Genomic DNA, 21332 nt, shown 5'->3' on the forward strand with positions numbered 1-21332 from the left:
GATATGGAGAAGATGGATTGTTTATATTCAAAAGAAGCATAGAGTGGTAGAATACAACTTAGGTTTTTAGATTTCTTTTATTTTGTTTACTCTTTCCATCTCTTTATGTAGATTAAGATATTTTGTGGAGTTAGAGATATTAGTATTTGTTTACTTATATATGAATATTATCCTGGGATTAGGTTTGGGAAGTCCGGGGTGGTGGTGGGGGATTTTACTTGTTTTTGTGTTTATTTATGCTTATGATTGTAAAAAAATAATAAAAAAGATATAATAAAAAAAAAAAAACAAGACAGAGTGACTCTTAATTGAAGAACATTCTGATTCCTGAATTATACCATCTTTGACTCTTGAAAGGGTTGTGCTCCTCTGAGTTCATAGTTTCATTCATAGCTCTGGGAAACCATGTAAGCAGGAGGGCCATTGCCCAGGTGGGTTGGTATGCCACTTGTGACTTTGTCTGAAACAGGATGTTCCTAATTAGATTTCTGTAATTTGATCTCCTTAATGCTGTCCTTAAAGACTACCTGGAAACTTCAGCTGGTCCAGAATGCAAGAGCAAGCATGTTTGTTGACCAGTCTTGGTACTGTAATGATACACTATTGTTGTAATTGGTTGCCAGTGTTTGTGAGTGCAATTCAGTATAATGGTTGTTGCTACCTTTAAAGCCCTCAGTGCTTGGTATCTAAGAGATCATCTTTCTCAGGTAGCCTCTAGCTATCTACCCCAGATGGCTAGAGAGTATCTATTAAGAGTTCTCATCTATCAGGAGGGGACTTACCATTGGATGTTTTGCTGACAACTCCCTCTTATAGAACAGTTTGCTTCCTGAGGTGAGGATGGCCTGGGAGCTTGTAAATTTGCTTTTTCCAGAAGCCTTGGGGGGGGCTGGGCTATGGGTAGGGTATAGAAATGTGTGTATATTCATGTCTATATATTTTGTTATTAATTGACATTAACTGTTGCAACTTTGTTATTGAAGCTTTAAAATGTAGTTTTATTATTTTAGTAAACCACCTAAAGTTCATGATGACTGAAGAGGTATATATAATATGTAAATAAACTTGGCAAAGAGTCCGTTTCCTGAAAAGTGTGCATTTCTATATTTTAAACACTGAATTCTGGAATGAAAATTTGAAATGACATACAATAAAATTATGTCCTGCTGCTTTGTTACTGCTGCAGAATTTGCCCAGTGGAATGGTCTGTTTCTTATTTCTAGGAAATGAGGAAAGCCTGAATTATTTTGTGTGACTTATATACCCTATGTACTTATTTAAATCCTAGAGTCTCTTCTCTTCAGTGAAATTGGTGATCTCTTGGGAGAAGATGAACTTCAGCTAGATGTAGAGAATGAAACATATGTGAGTAAGAGGAAAGCATTCTTAACCTTAATTTTTTTATACTGGTTTTTATTCTTTTCAATCCAATAAAATGCTACAAAGAACTTTATGTCACGGGATTTAGGATTTTGTTCAACTACAGAAAAGAAAGCAGAACAGAAAATGGCCATATTTAATATGTGGAGAGAAGTGATAGAAAGATCAGTTAATGAAGTTTATCAGCCTTGGTGCTTTTATGATCTTCCTAATCACAAGAATAGTATAAAACATATTTTTTTCTGATTAGCAGCAGTTGGAACTTGCTGTAGCTTTAACACAAGAAATCTAAAACAATCCATCTATTTAAATAACAGAATAACAGAGTTGGAAGGTCTTCTAGTTCAACTCCCTGCTCAATGTACCAGTGATGGCAAACCTTTTAGAGACCGAGTGCCCAAACTGCAACCCAAAACCCACTTATTTATCGCAAAGTGCCAACACAGCAATTTAACCTGAATACTGAGGTTTTAGTTTAGAAAAAAGAACTCATGCATTAACATCTTTTGTCTTAAAATAAAAACACAACAACAAAGCTTTCAATGATACAAACAACTTTTTATTGAAAGGTAAAAGTTTGTATTTGGCATGCTTTTGAAGAATTAATGTGATTTTTGCTGTTGTATGCATGCTGATAATTTAACTAACCTTGGCTCATATTTTGTAAGTTTGAGAGCAACACATGCAGCACTCAGGTCATCTGCTAGTCTGTTTCTGATGTCAGATTTGATATAATTCAAAGCTGAAAACAGCTGCTCACAAGCATAAGATGATCCAAACAAAGTAAGGAAAGCAATCCCAAGTGCTTTCATTGACTTAAAATTATTTGGCAGAGAATTCCACACTTTTAAGGATTTCATTTTCAGAACTAACTGTGCTGTCTTTTGTCATCCTTGTTTTCGCAGGATTGCTCTCAATAAGAGCATGGTGTGCTTTGGTTCCATTTTCGCCAGGAAGGGCATTGGGAAATGGCTTTTTCCTGGTGAAAACAAGCCTCAGAGCCCTCAAGCTCCGTATACCTGGAATGGGGTGCTTGAGAAACAGAGCCTTCTGCCAAATATCCGTTGGGATAAAAAAGATTTCCGCACCTATGGAGCGCTTCCAAACGCAGGGACTGGCTGCATTTGGAAGCGGTCTATAGGAGCTAAAAGACTTTATCCCAATGGAGATCTGGCAGAGACTGCAAGCTCTTTGGCTAAGTTTTCGCAGGAAAAAGCCATTTCTCAAGCCCCTTCCTAGCAAAAACAAGCCTCCAGAGCAAACATGCCTCTCTCTTCTTAAGAGCAATCCTGCGAAGACTTGTTTTCGCAGGATTGCTCTTAAGAAGAGAGAGGCATGTTTGCTCTGGAGGCTTGTTTTTGCTAGGAAGGGGCTTGAGAAATGGCTTTTTTCCTGCAAAAACTTAGCCAAAGAGCAAGGCGCACGTGCTCATAGAGAGGGCTCTGAGTGCCCCCTCTGGCATGTGTGCCATAGGTTCTCCACCACTGCCCTATACCATTTCAAACAAATGGCTGTCTAATCTCTTCTTATTTAGCAAGCTGCACAGAGCAAAGGATGCCGGTTATAGAAGAGCCAATTAAATGTATTTACATCAGAAAACATAGTTACTATCTCTAAAATTGGCCTGTGACTACTTTCATACTTGCACTTTTAACAGTTTGCTTTCAGTTCACAATACATGCAATTTTAGTTTTTGCAATTTGAATGTTTCATTTATTATGCATATTTATATGTACAAGTAGCCCTTGACTTAAAACTACAGTTGGGACCAGACCTTCTGTTGCTAAGCATCATGGTGTCATGGTCATTAAGTGAGTTGCACTTGATTTTGTGACTTTTTTGCCTCAGTTATTAAATGAGTCATGTGGTTGTTAAGCAAATCACATGGTTGTTAAGCAAATGGTTTCCCTCACTGACTTTATTGGAAGCCTACTGGGAAGGTTACAGATGGCAATCATATGAACCTGGGATGCTACAAGTATCATAAATACATGCTGGCTGCCAAGTATCCAAATTCTGATCACATGACCATGTGATGGTTGCAAGTGTGAGGATCGATTGCAAGTCACTTTTTTCAGTGTTATTGAATGGTCATTAAACTAATTGTTATAAGTCAAGGACAACCTGTATTAGCTATTTAAAAAGCCTTTTCACTGTCTCTTTATCCTGCATTACTAATGTATGATGTTAAGTTTGTGTTTCATTGGAGAGTAACTAGTCAGACAAAACTGATTTTGATTCCTGAAATGTTGATTGTTTTCATGTTAAAATATGGATTTGGAATTGTTTAAGGCATCTGATTATTGGGAATTGGGAGAAAGTGAAATATTAATTTGTAAAATAGTGTTATATTGCTGTCATGGCTAAGATGATTTCTTCCCTATTTCTATAAAACTTAAACTTGTTCTTAAAGTTAAAAAGCTTTATGAAAGTTTAATGTTCTTAAATTTTTAATTTTAGACAAGCTACATGAAAAGCATTGATATGTGAATTATACTTGTACTAACAAATATGTAATGGACAATGAGTAAAATAATAAAACATTTCTGTAGTTTAAGCAATTTGTATTCAATAATTACTGAGTCTGTTTAAATATTTATGTACCCATGACATAATAAATACCAGTGCTGTAGATTATTAAAGCAGTGTTTTACGCAATATTGCTGGTCCAAAGTTTCCCATTTGTAATACCTTATGCTGCTGAAAAATAAAAGAGAACACACGTACTGCCATGAAAGATTACAGTGTCAAATATTATCTGGGTAAACATTCTGTAGCTATTAGGCTGTGTCCTGGAAGGCATGGCTAGTTTGTGTTTGATATATAAAGCAAATTGTTTCAGAGTTATAATGGCAAGAAACAAAGGTGAGAATGTAGTAAAATTGATCTCCTGATAGCAGCGTAGCATTTTTATCCTTTATTTTCAACCTATCTTCAAGGAACTTATTTGATAAAGGAAAGCAATACTGTAATTCTTTTGTAGCTAGCCACTATTCTTTTGTTGCATGTCTTCCCATAACCTTGCTTACTATCATTTATAGGAAAGCAGTCTTGGTGACCTTGACTTTGATTTAGACTTGATGTCTTGGGATTCAGATGCATGGGATGTTATGAAGCAGACCCCATCAGGTAATTTCTGATTGAGTTGTTTATAAGAGTAAGCAGTTGTAAAATTGTATAACTGTTTAAAAGATATCCTTTTCCTCAGAGAACTTAAGCCAGGAGAGAGAAATCACTTGTCTGAGATGGTATAATCAGTGATGGCGAACCTTTTAGAGACTGGGTGCCCAAACTGCAACCCAACTCCACTTATGTATCGTTGGGTGCCGGGTGGGCGTGGCCCATTGGGTGAGTGTGGCTGTGGTGGTAACGGCAGACTGAGTGGGACTAAAAAGTTCAATCAATCAATTCCAACTTTGCGAGATCTTTTTTTTCCCTGCGAGAAGTTGAAATTGATTGATTGATTGAACCTTTTTTTTTTTGCACATGGCAGAGGCCTAAAGTGAAAAGGTTTTATAAAACCCAGCTGAAGGCTTAGGATTGGGGCGACGGCGCGCGTGCCCACAGAGAGGGCTCTGTGTGCCATTTGTGGCACGCGTGCCATAGGTTCGCCACCATGGGTATAGGTTCTCCTGTTTGAGTGGGGGGCTGGACTAGAAGACCTCCAAGGTCCCTTCCAGATTCTATTCTATTCTCCAGCAAGTGTAGGAATGTAGAATCCATGGATAGGTTTTAGAAGTCCTCTAGCCCAATTAGACCAACAATCAAAGTTGCCACGCCCCTTCAGGGTCTGACCATGCCCCAGTTTATTTTGGTCTCAGCCCTGAAGAGACGTGGAATTTTGGCTCCCGAATTAGTGTTCAGGTAGTAGACTTCCATCCGTGGATTCTTCACCTTCGTTGTGGGGGGGGGGAACTAATTTAGCCCTGCACAGCACTGTACGGATCCTCTCTTCCTTCCCAGGCAAGCCCTTGCCGGTATTAGCTGCTCATCACGATCGCTGCCTTGTGCAGCGAGGCGATGGCTAGCCCTCCCCCCACCCCCCTTTTGGTATAGCACCGTCAACTTTCGTTTCCTTACTAAGGGACTTTCTTACCTTCCCGATCTGCCTGCCTTCCTCCCAACTTGATCGGAGCACCTCTAATGGCTGTTTCTCATCTAAAGAGAGGAGAGAACAAGTCTCACTGACTCGGATCATCGCGGCCGCCATTTTGGGCCTCCATGTGATCGCTCCCTTCACCAAATTGCTTAGGGAGACATTTAGAACCTTTGCAGGGGCTTCTTCTTCTCCAATCAATCTCTCTTCGAAGACAGCTTTGCGCGGGGGTATAGGGGCTCCTATTTTCCCCCGTTGGGAGTGAAGAGCGTTTTACTCCAAATTAATTTGGATCGTTGCGGCCGCCATATTGGGCCTCCGCGCGATCACACCTTTCACAATTTATTTGGGGGAACGTTTGGACAATTTGTGCAAAGGGCCCTTTTCTCTCTAATCGATTGATTTTCTTTGCGAGGCAGCCTTACGCGGGGGTATAGGGGCTCCTATTTCCCCCGTTGGATCAGGTCTTTCTGCCTCCTTCCATTCCCCCCCCCTCTACCTTGGCAGACGCCATTTTAGGCAGCCTCGTGGCTGACAGGGAGAGTTCTTAGGAACATTCCTACCTCAAGCTATTATTACATTCATACATTCCTGCCTGCTGGTCTCATTCAAATTGAGCATTATTTGGGCTGCTGCAGCTTGCTTGCCTGTTCCGCTGTCTGCATCTAGTAGCTTGCCAGTCGCTGTCCCAAAAGGGCCGCCACTAAGTGAGACACGAGGGTTCCCTATTAAAAAAAAAAATAATAATAAACTTTTAATTCATAATAATAATAAAACAAATCAACTGTTCATAGTACCTGATACGGATTTGTTTAAGGGAACAGGACAGCTCCCTGGGACGACAAGCGGCTTATATCGCACGCTGTGACTCCGCGCTTGTCGGTGGACCGGACTCACAGACCCTCGTGTAGGCCTGTACCACCTTAGTGGGCCGTAGCCTTGTCTCCTGCAGACCAGGACGGATCCAGGGATCTCCTGGTAAACTCCTGTTATTTACTATGTTAGTGTATCATGGCGGACAACACCGTTCCACAGGCCTCCACCTCAAGTGGAAATGCAAAACACAAATCGCCCAACCAGGAAGCACCATCAAAAGCCAAGGCCAAGGTCAAACAGACATCTAAAACGGCCGAAAAACAGGCAGGCAGCAGGCATAGGGCATTGGAACGGCAATTTTCCAAAGCCCAACAACGCACAGTGGAGGTACAACCCATTCCCACATCTCCTCCCCTTCCATCTACATCAGAAGGTCCACGCCCTTCTCCCCTTCCATGGGCTTGGTCCCCCGAGCACACCCTTGATCAGGGACCATTGCTTGGATACAGTAGGGACCATCTGTCCCTATTTGAACAGGACCTCAGGATGCAGGTTCAGGGACCAGCCCCGGCCACCAATCTGGGCCCATCCTTGATAGCATGTGGGAATCTGGGTGAAATTTCCTTTGTGGCTCCCCCTCAAATTCCGTCGGCATCATTCACCCCGACGGCGGCGGGTCTCCGGTCCCCAGAACATCCGTCTTTCACCGCCCAACTTCAGGCCATGATTTCACAGGCGGTGGTTCAGGCAATGACATCTTCTGGGAGGGCCCCTCCGACCTCAGGGCCCTCCAACCCTTCCACATCTGTGGGAACTACACATTCCAGGGATTATGAGCCCCCAGATCCGACCTCCCCACTACAATCCGAGGGAAGCGAGGTATCGGAATATTCCAAGCAGGTCCTCGAAGAGGGCCTGTGGTCGGATGATGAGGACACTCATACGGAGGCCACTCCTCTGGTTGGGGTGTTTAACCCTGCCGCCTTCTCTTCCCTCTTGCGCAAGGCCTGCGTTACTGGGAAGATTGAACCGATGAAGCCTCAAACAGCCGATCAGGACTCTGACCAGGCCTCTGATCCGCTGTTTCTGAAGCCGGTTACAAAGAACCAACAGATTCCTTGCCCCCCCCCCCATGTTTTTGCAATCCATTCAAGAACAATGGGGATCCCCTGGTACCTTCTCAGCTCTTGGGGGAATAGACCGTAAGCTCTTGGATACAGTCCCTTCCCTCAATGATGCTCTAGAGGTCCCAGGAGTGGATGAGTCTCTCTCCCCTATTCTGTCAGACACCAAGATCCCAGGGGATATGTCTGAGGCCCTTAAGGCCGAGGACAAGAAATCTGAGATTTCCTTCCGTAGGACTCACCAGGCCTTGGCATTGGCGATAAGAGCCTCAACTTCTAATTCCTTCTTCGCCAGCATCTCACTGATATGGCTTCGTGAACTCCAGGCCAGAATTTCCCCAGACGAGATGAGGGTGCACCAGGACGTCACTAAGTTGAAGGCTGCTCTGGAATATATGGCGGACGTGTCTCTGCAATCGGCCAGATATTTGGCTCGAGCCATAGCTTCCAATGTGGCTGCACGTCGGTTGTTCTGGCTTAAGAATTGGCGGGCCGACACCAGGCACAAATGGAGGGTAGCGGCTGCACCGTATCAGAGTGGTCGCCTCTTTGGGGAGGCCCTCACTCCTTACTTGATTGAAAACAAGGAGAAAAAGAAAGTACTTTCTCACCTCTCCAAAAGGACGGGCAGACATTTTTCTCCATATAATCGACGCCCGTCGTTTAGGTCTGGCTCAGACCGAAACTCCTGGAGCGGGTATCGGCCCTTTCAAACAGGGCCGGACCGCTCCTTGGACCGGTCCGGCTACAGAGACAGGCCAAAGCCGCAATTTCAGGGCAAGCGACCCTTCCGGGGCAGGGGAGGTCGTCCCTTCCGCAAGACTAAGTGACTCGGAACGGACTCCCCCCATCGGCGGAAGACTGTCACATTACTTCCACAGATGGGAAAGCACCACCACAGACATCTGGGTTCTCACCACCATCAGAGATGGTCTGTCTCTAGAATTCCTGGCTCCTCCCCCCCGACGTTTCATCGCTTGCCCCCTATCACGAAATCCCGTAAAGCAGGGTCTCATGAACGAGGCCATTCAACATTTACTCTCCATAGAAGCAATAGAGCAGGTACCACCGGATCAATGGGGACTAGGATTCTACTCCATCCTCTTTGTGGTCCCCAAGACCTCGGGAGGATGGAGGGCAATACTCGATCTCAAGGCCCTCAATTCGTACCTAGTGTACCACAAGTTCAAAATGCAGACTCTTCATTCCATTCTAGGCAGCATTCGGCCGGGAGATTTCCTCACGTCCATAGATTTGTCAGAAGCTTACCTTCACATCCCCATACATCCGGCTCACAGGCGATTCCTCAGATTCAGGTACTCCGACCATCATTATCAGTACAAGGCCCTGCCATTCGGCCTGTCATCAGCCCCCAGGGTTTTCACCAAAATCCTGACAGTTCTTGCCACACAGTTGAGATTAGTACCGTTCCGCCTTCAGTGCTACTTGGACGATATCCTAATTCAGTCGTCCTCGGCACTGAACGCTTGCCTAGACGTGGCGCTGACGATCAGGATGCTCCAAGATCATGGCTTCCTGATCAACATTCAAAAGAGCCATCTGACTCCAACCAACCAGTTGTTACACTTGGGCGCAATAATAGATACCAATTTGGGTCAAGTTTTCCTATCTCAGGAGCGTCGGGTCAGCATACGCACATTGGTCTCCAAAGTGCGCAGGGAAAAGCGAGTGACACTACTACTACTTTCACAGCTGTTGGGGAAATTAATTTCCTGCATCGCCATAGTGCCCTGGGCCAGGCTTCACACGAGACAACTCCAGTGGTTTCTGCTCCCTTATCAGAGACGAGGCGTAGCCTGTTTTCCTCAGAGGGTACGGGTCCCAGTTCAAACACTTACTTCCCTTCTCTGGCGGCTATCCCCGGCCTTGTCCAAGGGATCCCTGTTCAAGGAACCGAGTCGGATAACCTTGACCACGGACGCCAGTCTATTTGGATGGGGGGCACATCTGCAACATCAATTAGCGCAAGGGCAGTGGTCCCAACGGGATCTCAAACAAAACATCAATTGGCTGGAACTCAGGGCCATACACCTGGCACTTCGCCATTTTCACAAGCCGGTGGTGGGTTGCCATGTGCTGGTCCTGACGGACAACGTGGCAGCAAAGGCCCATGTCAACAGACAGGGCGGAACCCGATCTTGGGCTCTGATGTCTGAGGCCCGGCTACTGGGGGCATGGGCGGAGAGAAATCTTCTGTCCCTGAAAGCGGAACACATATCGGGGGTGGAAAACCGCCAGGCGGACTTTCTGAGTCAGTCTACGGTAAACCACTCAGAGTGGCGCTTGCATCCCCATCTCTTCCAAGAGATAACTCACCGGTTCGGTCGGCCCAACGTCGACCTGTTTGCTTCCCCGGCGAACGCACAGCTTCCCCGATTTCTCTCTCGGTATCCTTCTCAGGGCTTAGAGGGAGCGGATGCTCTCCGCAGTCCTTGGCCGAAAGGCCTCCTATATGCCTTCCCTCCTCTTCCTTTGATTCCGGCCGTCATCAGGAAGCTGTTACAGGAACAAGCGGAGCTGATTTTTGTGGCCCCACACTGGCCGAGGCGACCATGGTTTGCGGATCTCGTGAACCTCGCCGTAGCTCCCCCGTGGAAAATTCTTCCAGAGCGGATAATCTTAACGCAAGGGGCCATACGGCACCCAGATCCGCAGTGGCTCCAATTAGCCGCATGGCATCTGAACGCCAGTTTCTGATGCAGGGATCTTACTCCCCTAGAGTGATATCTATGATCCAGGCTTCAAGGCGGCCGGCGACTAACCGGATTTATGATGCAACTTGGAGGAACTTCTGTGACTGGTGTACCAACAAGGATTTGTCTATTTCTTCCGTCACCATACCCAGAATCCTTGAGTATCTCATGGATGGTGTGGAGATGGGCTTAGCGCCCAACACTATCCGTAGGCAGGTGGCCGCACTCTCTACAGTGTTCACCTGTGCCAACTCCACACCGTTGTCTCATCATCCAGCGGTTCAATCCTTTATCAAAGGCGTGACCAATACCAGGCCTCCTGTTGTGCATTGGTATCCCTCCTGGGAGCTGCCTCGAGTCCTACGGGGTCTTATGAGGTCCCCTTTCGAACCTCTCGGGTCTTGCCCACTTCATCTTTTGTCCCATAAAGTGGCTTTCCTGGTGGCTTTCCTGGTGGCGTGTCTCTGAACTAGCCGCTCTCTCTGTCAGGGAAGACTTATGTACCTTCCACCAAGACAGAGTGGTTTTGAGATTAGATCCCTTGTTCATTCCCAAAGTGAATTCACTGTTTCACCGGGCCCAGGAAATCGTCCTGCCGAATTTTTGTCCCAATCCTTCTCACCCTTTGGAGCAAAAGTGGCACTCCTTGGACGTGCGCAGAGCATTGTGTCATTATCTTAAGAGGACGGCCCCTTTTTGCAAATCAGAGGCACTCTTTGTATCCTTCCGCCTAGGTTCCAAGGGGCAGAAGGTCTCGTCTTCGGCAATCGCCAGGTGGATCAAGGCCTGTATCGCTGAATCTTACCGAGCCTATTCTTTACCAGTTCCAAGCCGTCTAACGGCTCACTCCACTCGTAGCGCTTCCACTTCAGCGGCGTGGCAAGCTCAGGCCTCCATAACTGATATCTGTAGGGCAGCGACGTGGTCTTCCCCTTCCCCTTTCATTCGTCACTACAAGCTCGATAAGTTTGCATCTGCTGAGTCCGCGTTCGGCCGCCGGGTCTTGCAGCAGGTGGTTCATTGTAGCGATGACACCTAACCTGTCTGCGTCCCTCCCATGGGATCATATGGGCTTTGGTATGTCCCATCCGTGGATTCTACATTCCTACACTTGCTGGAGAAGGGGCGTTGTCTTACCTGAATGCCTTTTCTCAGCAAGAGGAATGTAGAATCCACTCCCTCCCTATTTCTTTAGCAGTCAGGTCAGTGTCAACTGTTCGGGAGCCATCACATCATACAATCATTGGCTTCGCCCTTTTTCGAAACTGGGGCATGGTCAGACCCTGAAGGGGCGTGGCAACTTTGATTGTTGGTCTAATTGGGCTAGAGGACTTCTAAAACCCATCCGTGGATTCTACATTCCTCTTGCTGAGAAAAGGCGTTCAGGTAAGACAACGCCTATTCTATTCTATTCTATTCTATTTTCTATTCTATTCTATTCTATTCTATTCTATTCTATTCTATTCTATTCTATTCTATTCTATGTACTACTTATCAAGAGCAGTTAACCTAGGAAATAAGTGCAAGCCAGACACAGCAACTGTTGCAAGTGCAATCTGCTTCCCAAGTGTCCAGGTTGAGATCATGTGACTGCATGGATGCTGCAATGGTTGTAAGTGTGAGGACTGGTCATAAGTAACTTTTTTCAGCACCATCATAACTTCGAACAGTTAAACAAATTGTCACTTAGCAAGACCTACTGTGTTGTTTGTGAAGTTGCAGAGTTCTCTCCTAGACATTGTACTATTCATTATTTTTGTTAATACAGAATTGAGGAAATAACTAATCAAAACAATATCAACAGACTAGGAAAATGAACATAAAATAACAGCATAGAATTTAATTGCAAAAAATTCCTTTAGAAAAAAATCAAATGCTAGTTTGTTTATAGTAGGAGAATACCTTGAAATTGTATTTTATCAAGTAAAGCAGTATGATATGCCTGCAAGAGATACAGACATAATTTTAGTTTGTACTTATAGAAGTATTGTTTTCAAATCTTGGAAAGTAATAATTTTGCTCCATATTGAATTCCTCAGACCCCACCTCAAGTACTATTTCCAATTTAGGACACCCTAAGGTGACATTTGTGGTGGAGGGAAGAGCAAACAAGCTATAAGAATGGTTAAGGAAGGGATTGGAAACTAAATTTAAGGTTGAAAGGCTGAGAGACTGGGGTATTGTGTTACGACATGAAAAAGCTATAGAGAAGCATACATTTTAAAACTGTAAGTCACTCAGAATTACTTGGTTGAGTTGGGCAGTTATAGAGAATGAATGAATGAATAAATATTCCTGATTATCTATGGAAGTATAACTGTTTAATCAACTTCAGATTTAAAAGAGCTAGAAAAAATTGAACCCTCCAAGCTGAGGAAAAATGTCAGCTTGTTCAAAAAAGCTAGTGAAAGCAAAGACTCAGAATGAACGAAGACTTGCAACAGAAATCAAGGATAATAAAAAAAGTTTCAACATATTAATAACAAGAAAAAAGTCAAACTTATTTTGTAATCTTAAAGTGTAGTTTGTCTTTTCCATATCTAGAGTTTCTTGTAAATTTTTTTCCATCTGACTTAAGTCATATTTCCTTGTATTGTTAAATTCCATCTTGAAATCTCTCTCCTCTGTCTCGTAGTCAGTTGTCTGTTTTTTCTGCTTACTCTCTATTTTTTATTTTCTGAGAATTTTTATGTTGTAAAGTTAAATTGGAGATGTGTTCATTTATGTTTTCCTCGTGGTTTGAGATTATTGTTGTTTGAATTAATTGCAACATAGCATAGATCTCCTTCTGGAAAGTATTTGTTTTTTCTTGGTATATTCTTTCTGCAGATCTCTGGTTTTCCATGATAGCCCAAAATCAAAGTTTTTCTTTCTCTGCAGACAGCTTTAGAGTCACAGTTGAGTTAGTATTTGTAATCCAGAAAAGTCAATTCTTTTTTTTTTTAGAGTTTATAATTCTCATTTTGTAGAAAGCCCAAGATGTTTTCTTTCTTTTTTCTTTTTAGTCACAGCTGTTCTTTGTTATTAAGACTTTGAAGGTCACCAAAATCAAAGTTATCTTTTCCTGGGCCTTGCCAGTCTCTGTAGTAAAGCAGCTGTTGTTGTATATTTTCATCAACCATTAGATGTCAGCACCAGTTCTTTCAGTAATAGACAATTATTTACTTCTATTTTCATGATATAAAAGGAAAATCTTAACAGATTCCACCGATTTCAAACTTATCCAAATTAAGTCTTATAGTCTTTTCATTTCAATATATTTTTATTCCCCCTGAAAGGTTTAATTCACCGCTTTCGTCTGCAGGAGGGTGGGGTAAAAGTCCCCCTCTTTCTCACTTTTAGAGGCTTTTTGCTTCTTGGGGTTTTTCTCCCCCCCCCCCCAGGAAATCAATTTCCAAATATGAGAGAGAAAATCACTGTTCTTACCCAGTTCCAAATACGTTGTTTACAGTCAGCTTGAAGTAGTACTTTTGGATTTCGGTTGCTTGTAGCTTGGGCTAGACTCGGAAGCTAGCCTCTTCTCCTGCTGGTTTCTGGAGGACTTTTCCCAAACCGATCAGATCAATCGCTATCTCTCCGCAATCGGTGGGACTTCCCCCCTCTACGGGGCAACTTCAGGCCCATTTTGTCAATGCTGCAAATACTGTATATTCTTGCTTTGACAATATGCAGAACTGTCTGGTATTTTTAGGGTTAATGCAGAGTAGAAGAGGGTGGGGGGAAAAGCCCGGGAAAGAAAGAGGAAGGAAACCTTTGACCTTCACATTAATTGGATAACGTGATATATGACAGCTAATTTAGGGAGGGAACATGCTGATAATTTAACTGCTCAGAGGAAATGAATTTCAGTTCTTAGCATCAACTTCGTTGTGCCTGTGCCGACATTTTGTAACAATAAATTACTTTTAGGAAAATCAATGCCTGGAAGTTCTTTGAAGTGTTTCATTAGCCGGAACCATAACACATTTAGGGTCCGCTGGCAGGCAGAAATCAGCCGTAGGGAGCGGAGCCCTGTGATCCCTCGGCTGCTGCGCTACTGTGCAAAACTGAAAGTCTTCTACTCTACTCTACTCTACTCTGCTCTACTCTACTCTACTCTACTTAATAATAACAACAACAACAACATAAAAAGTTGGAAGGGACCTTGGAGGTCATCTAGTCCAACCCCCTGCTCAGGGAGGAAACACTATACCCTTTCAGACAAATGGCTGTCCAGTCTCTTAAAAACTTCCAGTTTTGGAGCATTCACAGCTTCTGGAGGTAGGTTGTTCCACTGTTTAATTGTTCTAACTGTCAGAAAATTTCTTCTTAGTTCTAGGTTGCTTCTCTCTTTGGTTAGTTTCCATCTGTTGCTTCTTGTCCTGTCTTCAGGTGCTTTGGAGAATAGCTTGACTCCCTCTTTGTGGCAGCCCCTGAGATATTGGAACACTGCTATCATGTCATCCCTCGTCCTTCTCTTCATTAGACTAGACATACCCAATTCTAGCAACCGTTCCTTATATGTTTTAGCCTCCAGTCCCCTGATCATCTTTGTTGCTCTTCTCTGTATTCTAGAGTCTCAACATTTTTTTTACATCGTGGTGACCAAAACTGGATGCAGTATTCCAAGTGTGGCCTTACCAAGGCATTGTAAAGTGGTATTAACACTTCATGTGATCTTGATTCTTTCCCTCTATTAATACTGTATTGGCTTTTTTGGCAGCTGTAGCACACTGCTGGCTCATATTTAAGTGATTGTCCACTAGGACTCCAAGATCCCTCTCACAGTTGCTACTATTGAGCAAGGTACCACCTACACTATACCTGTGCATTTGGTTTTTCTTGTCTAAATGTAGAACCTTACTTTTTTCACCATTGAATTTCATTTTGTTAGATAGCGCCCAATGTTGAAGTCTGTCAAGATCCTTCTGTATCTTAAATCTATCTTCTGGAGTTTTGACTATTCCTGCCAGCTTGGTGTTGTCTGCAAATTTGATGAGTTCCCCATCTATTCCCTCATCCAAATCATTGATGAAGATGTTGAAGAGCACTGGGCCCAGAACAGTGCCCTGGGGCACCCTACTACACACTCCCTCCATGTAGATGCAGTTCCATTGAGGACCACACGCTGAGTACGGCTGGTCAGCCAGCTACAAATCCATCTGGTGGTGATGCTGTCTAACACACATTTTTCTATCTTATCAAGTAGTAGGTTGTGGTCTACTTTATCAAATGCCTTGCTGAAGTCCAAGTAAATTATATCCACAGCATTCCTCTGGTCCACTAATTTTGTCACCTGGTCAAAGAATGCAATAAGATTTGTCTGGCATGATCTGTTTTTGACAAACCCATGTTGGCTTTTAGTAATGACTTTGTTTGCCTCTAGGTGTTCGCTGATTCGTTGCTTGATTATCTTTCCAAGATCTTCCCAGGTATTGAGGTCAGGTTGATAGGTCTGTAGTTTCCTGGATCCATTTTTTCCCCTTTTTTGAACATGGGAACTACTTCAGCTCTTTTCCAGTCCTCTGGTAGTTCCCCCGTGCTCCAGGATCTTTGAAAGATATAGTTCAGTGGTTCTGAGATCACATCTGCCAGTTCCTTCAGAACCTTGGGGTGTAATCTATCTGGTCCTGGTGATTTGAACTCATCTAGGGTGGACAGGTGCTCACTTACCATTTTCTTACCTATCTTAACTTGTGTTTCTAATCTGTTTTTTATGGCACTATTTTTGATAGATTGGACTGTTTTTTCGCTTTGTGTAAATACGGATGCAAATTCTAGTTGTAAATATGGATTCTATTCTATTCTGCTCTGCTCTGCTCTGCTCTACTCTACTCTACTCTACTCTCTCAAGAAAGATCAGTCCAAATGCGCATGTAAAATAAAAAAGAATTCATTACTTTCATTTTATTGTTAATTCAGTGTTTTGTACAGCAAGTGCATTCACAGTGAAATTTGCAATTAGAGTAAAAAGATTCTGTAGGAGAAATAAATTCCGTATCCCCAGTACCCTCTTTATGAGGGGAAAACAGAATGGAAGGCTAGAGCCAAACCATTCAAGCCCTATGTTTCAGTCCCCAATGTACTGAATGTGGAATGTATCTTTGGATGCAATCCTTCTTGAGAGGAATCTGTTAATTTTCTTTAATTCTTTCTATTAAAGATATAGAGTGCAAAGCAGAACCTCTGTCACCAACTGCTTCAACAGATTCAGTTCCTTCTCCTTTACCTGTGGACTCTCCAGTACAACATGTACCTGTAAGTAATTTCTTTTGGCTAGTTAGATGCAATGAAGTAATATTTAACAAGATTAATATTCAAAATAATCTTTATTATCATCAACTAATCCAGATGCAAAGAAACAATTGCATTGCTGGTTAACTTTTCCTTTATTGCTGGCATGGGTTCTTTGCAAGTATCTGGGAACCAATCAGCATTCAGAAGGAATGATGCAAAGAGTTCTGAAATCCAAGGTTAGGAGACTTGCCGGAGTCAGTGAGTGAGATCTTGCTGTCTGAAGATAAATTTGCCAAATCTGAGAACTGAGACGATCTGTTAGATCTGCACGTTTGTGGCCTCAACAGCATTCCTCGTCTCCTTTATTCTGTGTTTCTACCCTATTCTTTTATTCACCCCATCAACTTCTGTGGTAGTTGGAGGACTTGCAGAGTTTTGGACTAAAATGCAAATAATTTCTTGGCCTAGTTTAGAATTTTTGAGGTCTCCTGTGTTATGCAAAAGTGTTTTAAATGCGTTGTAACTAAAGTATACAGTAACTGGGAAAAATAGTTCTGCCAGTGTGTATTTGTCTTTTGCTTGTTTGTTGTAACAAGAAGAATTACAATATTTGTAATTTTTTTAAACATTCCCAGGAAGGTGTGGAGTTTGGCACTAATTCTCACTTATCCATTGCATCTTTATATGACAAACACAGCTCCAGATCATCATTACCTAAAGAGCAAACTGAGAAGTCCCCACCTAAAATTATGCGTTGTTCAGGTATGATTTTTATTTGCCCATTTTCCAATATGGGAATAATAACAGTGATCTAAATTAGTAAGAATAACTAAGAATTTTGTCTTTCACTCAGTTAAATATCATGTAGATGTTTTCATTGGTTTGCTTAGATCTAAGTACATTTGCACATGCACAAAATAGTTCCTGAGAATCATACTTTGTTTTTTGATTATGTATGCTTATATAATAGGTGGTATTATTATAGAAAAGATACTTCATCATAAAGACATAATCCCTATTGCTCACATTTTTTTTACAAATAATTGCATTAAATGGATTTAGAAACTTGCAGCCATATAAATTGGCACTTTTAAAAACTTTTAATTAGCTGAATTAAACAGTGCTGCCATACTGTTTTGTGAATTAAAATATAATGTAGAAGTAGTGTTAGTTGAGAATAATTAGGTTTTGCCACTTTTCTTTCTATAATGTCTTCCTTGTTTGTGATTTTTAAATGGAGGTGTGCAGTAATATATCAGCATTTCTACAGCTAAAACATAATAAGAAACAGTTGCTGTAGTTAAGGCTGTTCATTTATTTTCAAGTGTGTAGAACCACTAGGCTGATTAGACTATAATGTTATGCTAAGTACACAATCAATTGAACTTAATTCGCTATTCCTCTCTGGTTAGGCTTATCTTTCCATTTAAACTAGAGACTGTGCTTGAAAGCAAACTGTTTAATAAATGGTGTACCACTTATTTGAAGTTGGCCAGATCACCTTTTCTAATTTATATTAAGAATAAGCCAGGATTTGAGCAACTTAAAAGCCAATACAGTTATTGCATTGAAGGAAGAGAAGGGAGTGTACAAATGCCAGGCTTTACTTGGTCTGATGCCAGCTGACATGTTTGAACCAGCCCATATATTATGAATAAGTAAAGTGTGTATTCTTTAAAGGCAGGTTTGATCCCTGGTTGTGTTGTACAGTTCCCTTCATTTAATGAAGTTCCTCTTCCTGACCTCCTTGTTGTCAGCACTATTTCTATTGAACGTCAGACAATTGCATGAGGAGGAATATAACCTTTTTTAAAAAAGAAATCTACTTCAAATGCACATTCTCTTCTACAGCAAATGGATCATCGATGACTATTAATCGAAGTAATCCAGCAGCCTCAAAACCGTTAATTCAGCCCAAGCCTCCGTTGCGTGCTTTTTGTGAGACTCAGCCTAATCTCCAGGCAAAAGCCATTGTCATTCCAGCTCTTCCCACTCTCCTGACGCTGTCCAAGCAGCAGCCAGTTGTAACTATCCAGCCAGCACCTCCAAAAGGTATATGAGTTAAGATTGCAATGGGATGCATACCAGGTCTGTTGACAGGATTTAGCAAGTGATGTGGAATGTGTGATATGCAGACACTGCAGTTTCCTAAGAGAGGATTGCTAAGTATTTTGGAGGTAGAATTCCTTTAAATGGGTGCAGTTTTAATAGGTCCAACTTTTAAACTTACGTTAGTTTTCTGTCAGCATCTAGTGGCAAACATATCAAGTTCTGTGTCTAAAAGGGCTTTTTGGAGCAAAATTGAAGTGAAAAGAGTAATTTAATTTCCAAGTAGCAGGATTCTTGATCTCTGATTACAGGTAGTCATTTTTTAAAATAATGTTTTATTGATTTTCTAATTTTACATTTAAGTATTCAAAAAGCAACGTGGCGGCTGGGCCAATCAATAATACAATAACATACAAATATCTTCAGTACAAATCTCAAGCTATTACATCAAAATTTTCCTCTCTTTTCCCCTCAGTATTCACTGTCTCCTGTCTAAACTAATACAATTCTTATTAAATCGATTAAATAAAAATGACATTCTTAAATTTATCAATAATTTTTGGCTTATACATCTCATTATTATTTTAACATTCAGTCTTTATAGACAATCAATGTCCTAATTAGTTTTCCCAATTTTTAATTTCCCGTTAATGTTTAACTTTAACATTTAGTATTTATAATTTCCAAGTTTTAAGTAACAAGTTCCCATTATCACAATTCATCACAAAATCTAATATTCAGAATACACATCTTATCTATTTGAATATATTCTATTTCTCACCATCTTACATCAACTAATTGATAATACAGTATAACATTCTTATTTTCTATTAATTTCCAAACATCTTAAATTTAGTAACCAAATTTTCTCTTATTTCAACAACAAATACTTCCTCTCTTTTTCTCTTGGTGTCTATTTATCTCATATTTGAGCTAGTACAGTTTTTATTATATCAGCTAAGTAAAAACATGTTTATTACAGTTATCAAAATATTTTTAGCTTATATATATATCTTAATTAGCTTTTACATTCAATCTTTATAAACAAATCAATATTCAAATTTAACTTTTAATATTTATACTTCCAAATTTTCTTCAGCCTTATTCTAGCTTTCTTTCTTTGCTAATTCATCTTCCATATCTGTGCTTTTAGGTCATCATATAGATCTCCCTCTATTATTATGTATATTGTTTGAAATAAGAAAAGCCATCCAATCACCATTTTTTAAAAGGTGCTAACAAATCGTCTCTCTATTTTTCTCTCTCGGCGTAGTTGTCCTGAAATGTTTATCTTCCCTTCGGTCTGTTCTTCTTCTTGATCCTCAGGTTTCTTCTGGTTTATACAGAAAGTCTTTTCCATTTTCAATGTTGTCAATCCTTTTTCTGAGTTTTCCATTAACTGTGTTTGTTGATCAGTTGAATCTTCTATCATAGTATTTAATTGCTCCACTTCCTCTGTTATATTCTGTGTAGTTAATTCTTTGGTTGTAATCAAAGTTTGGGTTCGTATATCTAGGCTGACATCTTGTTCTTTTCTGTAGCCTCTTATTTCATCAGTGGCTTTAAGAATAGTTTCATGAATTGCTTTCAGCGTAAATAAAATCTGTTCCTGATCTTCATCCATGTTCTCTTAATGGTGTGAATTAAGAGCTTTACAATCAGAGAGTAAGAATAATTGTATCACTGAGTATAGAACACAGCTCGGCTTCTCACAGCTGATTGCCAAGGTTACAAAAGTCTTATCTATAGTCTGGGCTTCAAGCCAAGTCTCTTCTAGACAATAACAGATTGCAATATCAGATTTAGCCACAAGATGTCACCCATACCGTTTAGGATTTTTTTTTAAGTCCAAGATTTTTATAGCCCTTTTTTCCAATTTTACTTCTTTTTTGTAAATAAAAACCCAAATCTTCAATAAGGATAGGAAATCTTTTAGTCCTCAAATTTTAGAAAGATAAAAGTCCAGTTAAAATCAGGTTGTAGTAACAACGTTTTAAACTCCCCTGGATAGTCAGTCGCTGCTGTTTTTGGAGGGTGGGATAAAGTTTCCCTTCCCTCTCTCCGCAGGGGGGAAAATACCTTGGGCAGCTTATACAGGTGGAAAAAATAATTCAGGTTAAACAGAGGTTCGGATCTCAGCCAGTCTCATCCGCGCTGCTTTATAGATGCCTGGTGGTAAGTTTGACTTCGGCTGTCTGCAGCCTAGTGATGAGCCATATTGCTATGGCCTGTCTTTCGTCCGCCGGTTTGGAAGGCTGCGCCGGATCGAATGGAAGGGCTACCGCCCTCCCGTGATCAAGCGGGAATCCCTTCCCCGACTTTTGACCCTTTCCAGGGTCTCCCAGCAATGCGAAATTGGACGTGGAAGACTGAGCTCACCTTCCAAATGTCCGCGGCGGCCACAGCGGCAAACCAGAAGTCCCAATTACAGGTAGTCATTGCTTACCAATTGCTCATTCAGCGACTGTTCAAAGTGACAAGGGCACTAAATAATGAGACTTACAACTGGCCCTTGAAGTTGCAGATGTCACAGTGCCCAGTGGTTATGTGATTGTGATTTGGGCGCTTGGCAACTGGCAGGTATTGTTGTGATTCCGTGCCAGCCTGTGTTCCCAACAGCTGAGTCTGGGGAATCTGAGGAGGAGGTGGAGGAGGCCGTTGAGGGGCCATCAGGGTCAGAGGGAGGCTCTGATGAATTACAGGACTCACGGCTTGATGAAGAGCCTGGCCCCTCCAGCCGTGTTTCTGATGAAGCTCAGCTGTGTGAGGAGCATGAGTCAGATTCGGAAGGCTCACACCTGGATGTGCTAATTGATGCTCGCAGACGTCGTCAAGTAGCGAGAGAAAAACAACAACAGTCTATGCGACTACTCCAAAGTAAAAGGAGAAGGCAATGAGAGGCAACGCCCTGGGACTGCTGTATAAAAAGGGGAGGTG

At 41.9% G+C, this 21332-nt stretch overlaps 1 protein-coding gene across 2 annotated transcripts in view; it reads left to right on the plus strand.

Annotated features, from left to right (window-relative positions):
• Nucleotides 1-21332, plus strand: part of ATF6 (activating transcription factor 6) — a 142271-nt gene that overhangs the window by 10761 nt on the left and 110178 nt on the right. Inside the window, exons 2-6 of one of the 2 annotated variants that reach the window (XM_015832010.1) lie at nucleotides 1289-1365; nucleotides 4422-4509; nucleotides 16273-16367; nucleotides 16982-17108; nucleotides 18198-18398. In XM_015832010.1, the coding sequence (XP_015687496.1) occupies nucleotides 1289-1365; nucleotides 4422-4509; nucleotides 16273-16367; nucleotides 16982-17108; nucleotides 18198-18398 (588 nt within the window). Of the gene's footprint in view, nucleotides 1-1288; nucleotides 1366-4421; nucleotides 4510-16270; nucleotides 16368-16981; nucleotides 17109-18197; nucleotides 18399-21332 lie in introns of those variants that run through there. The other variant, XM_015832011.1, reaches the window with a different exon arrangement.

This window comes from Protobothrops mucrosquamatus, unplaced genomic scaffold, assembly GCF_001527695.2.
Source record: "Protobothrops mucrosquamatus isolate PMUCROS unplaced genomic scaffold, P.Mucros_1.0 scaffold_294, whole genome shotgun sequence".
Classification (NCBI taxonomy): Eukaryota; Metazoa; Chordata; class Lepidosauria; order Squamata; family Viperidae; genus Protobothrops; species Protobothrops mucrosquamatus.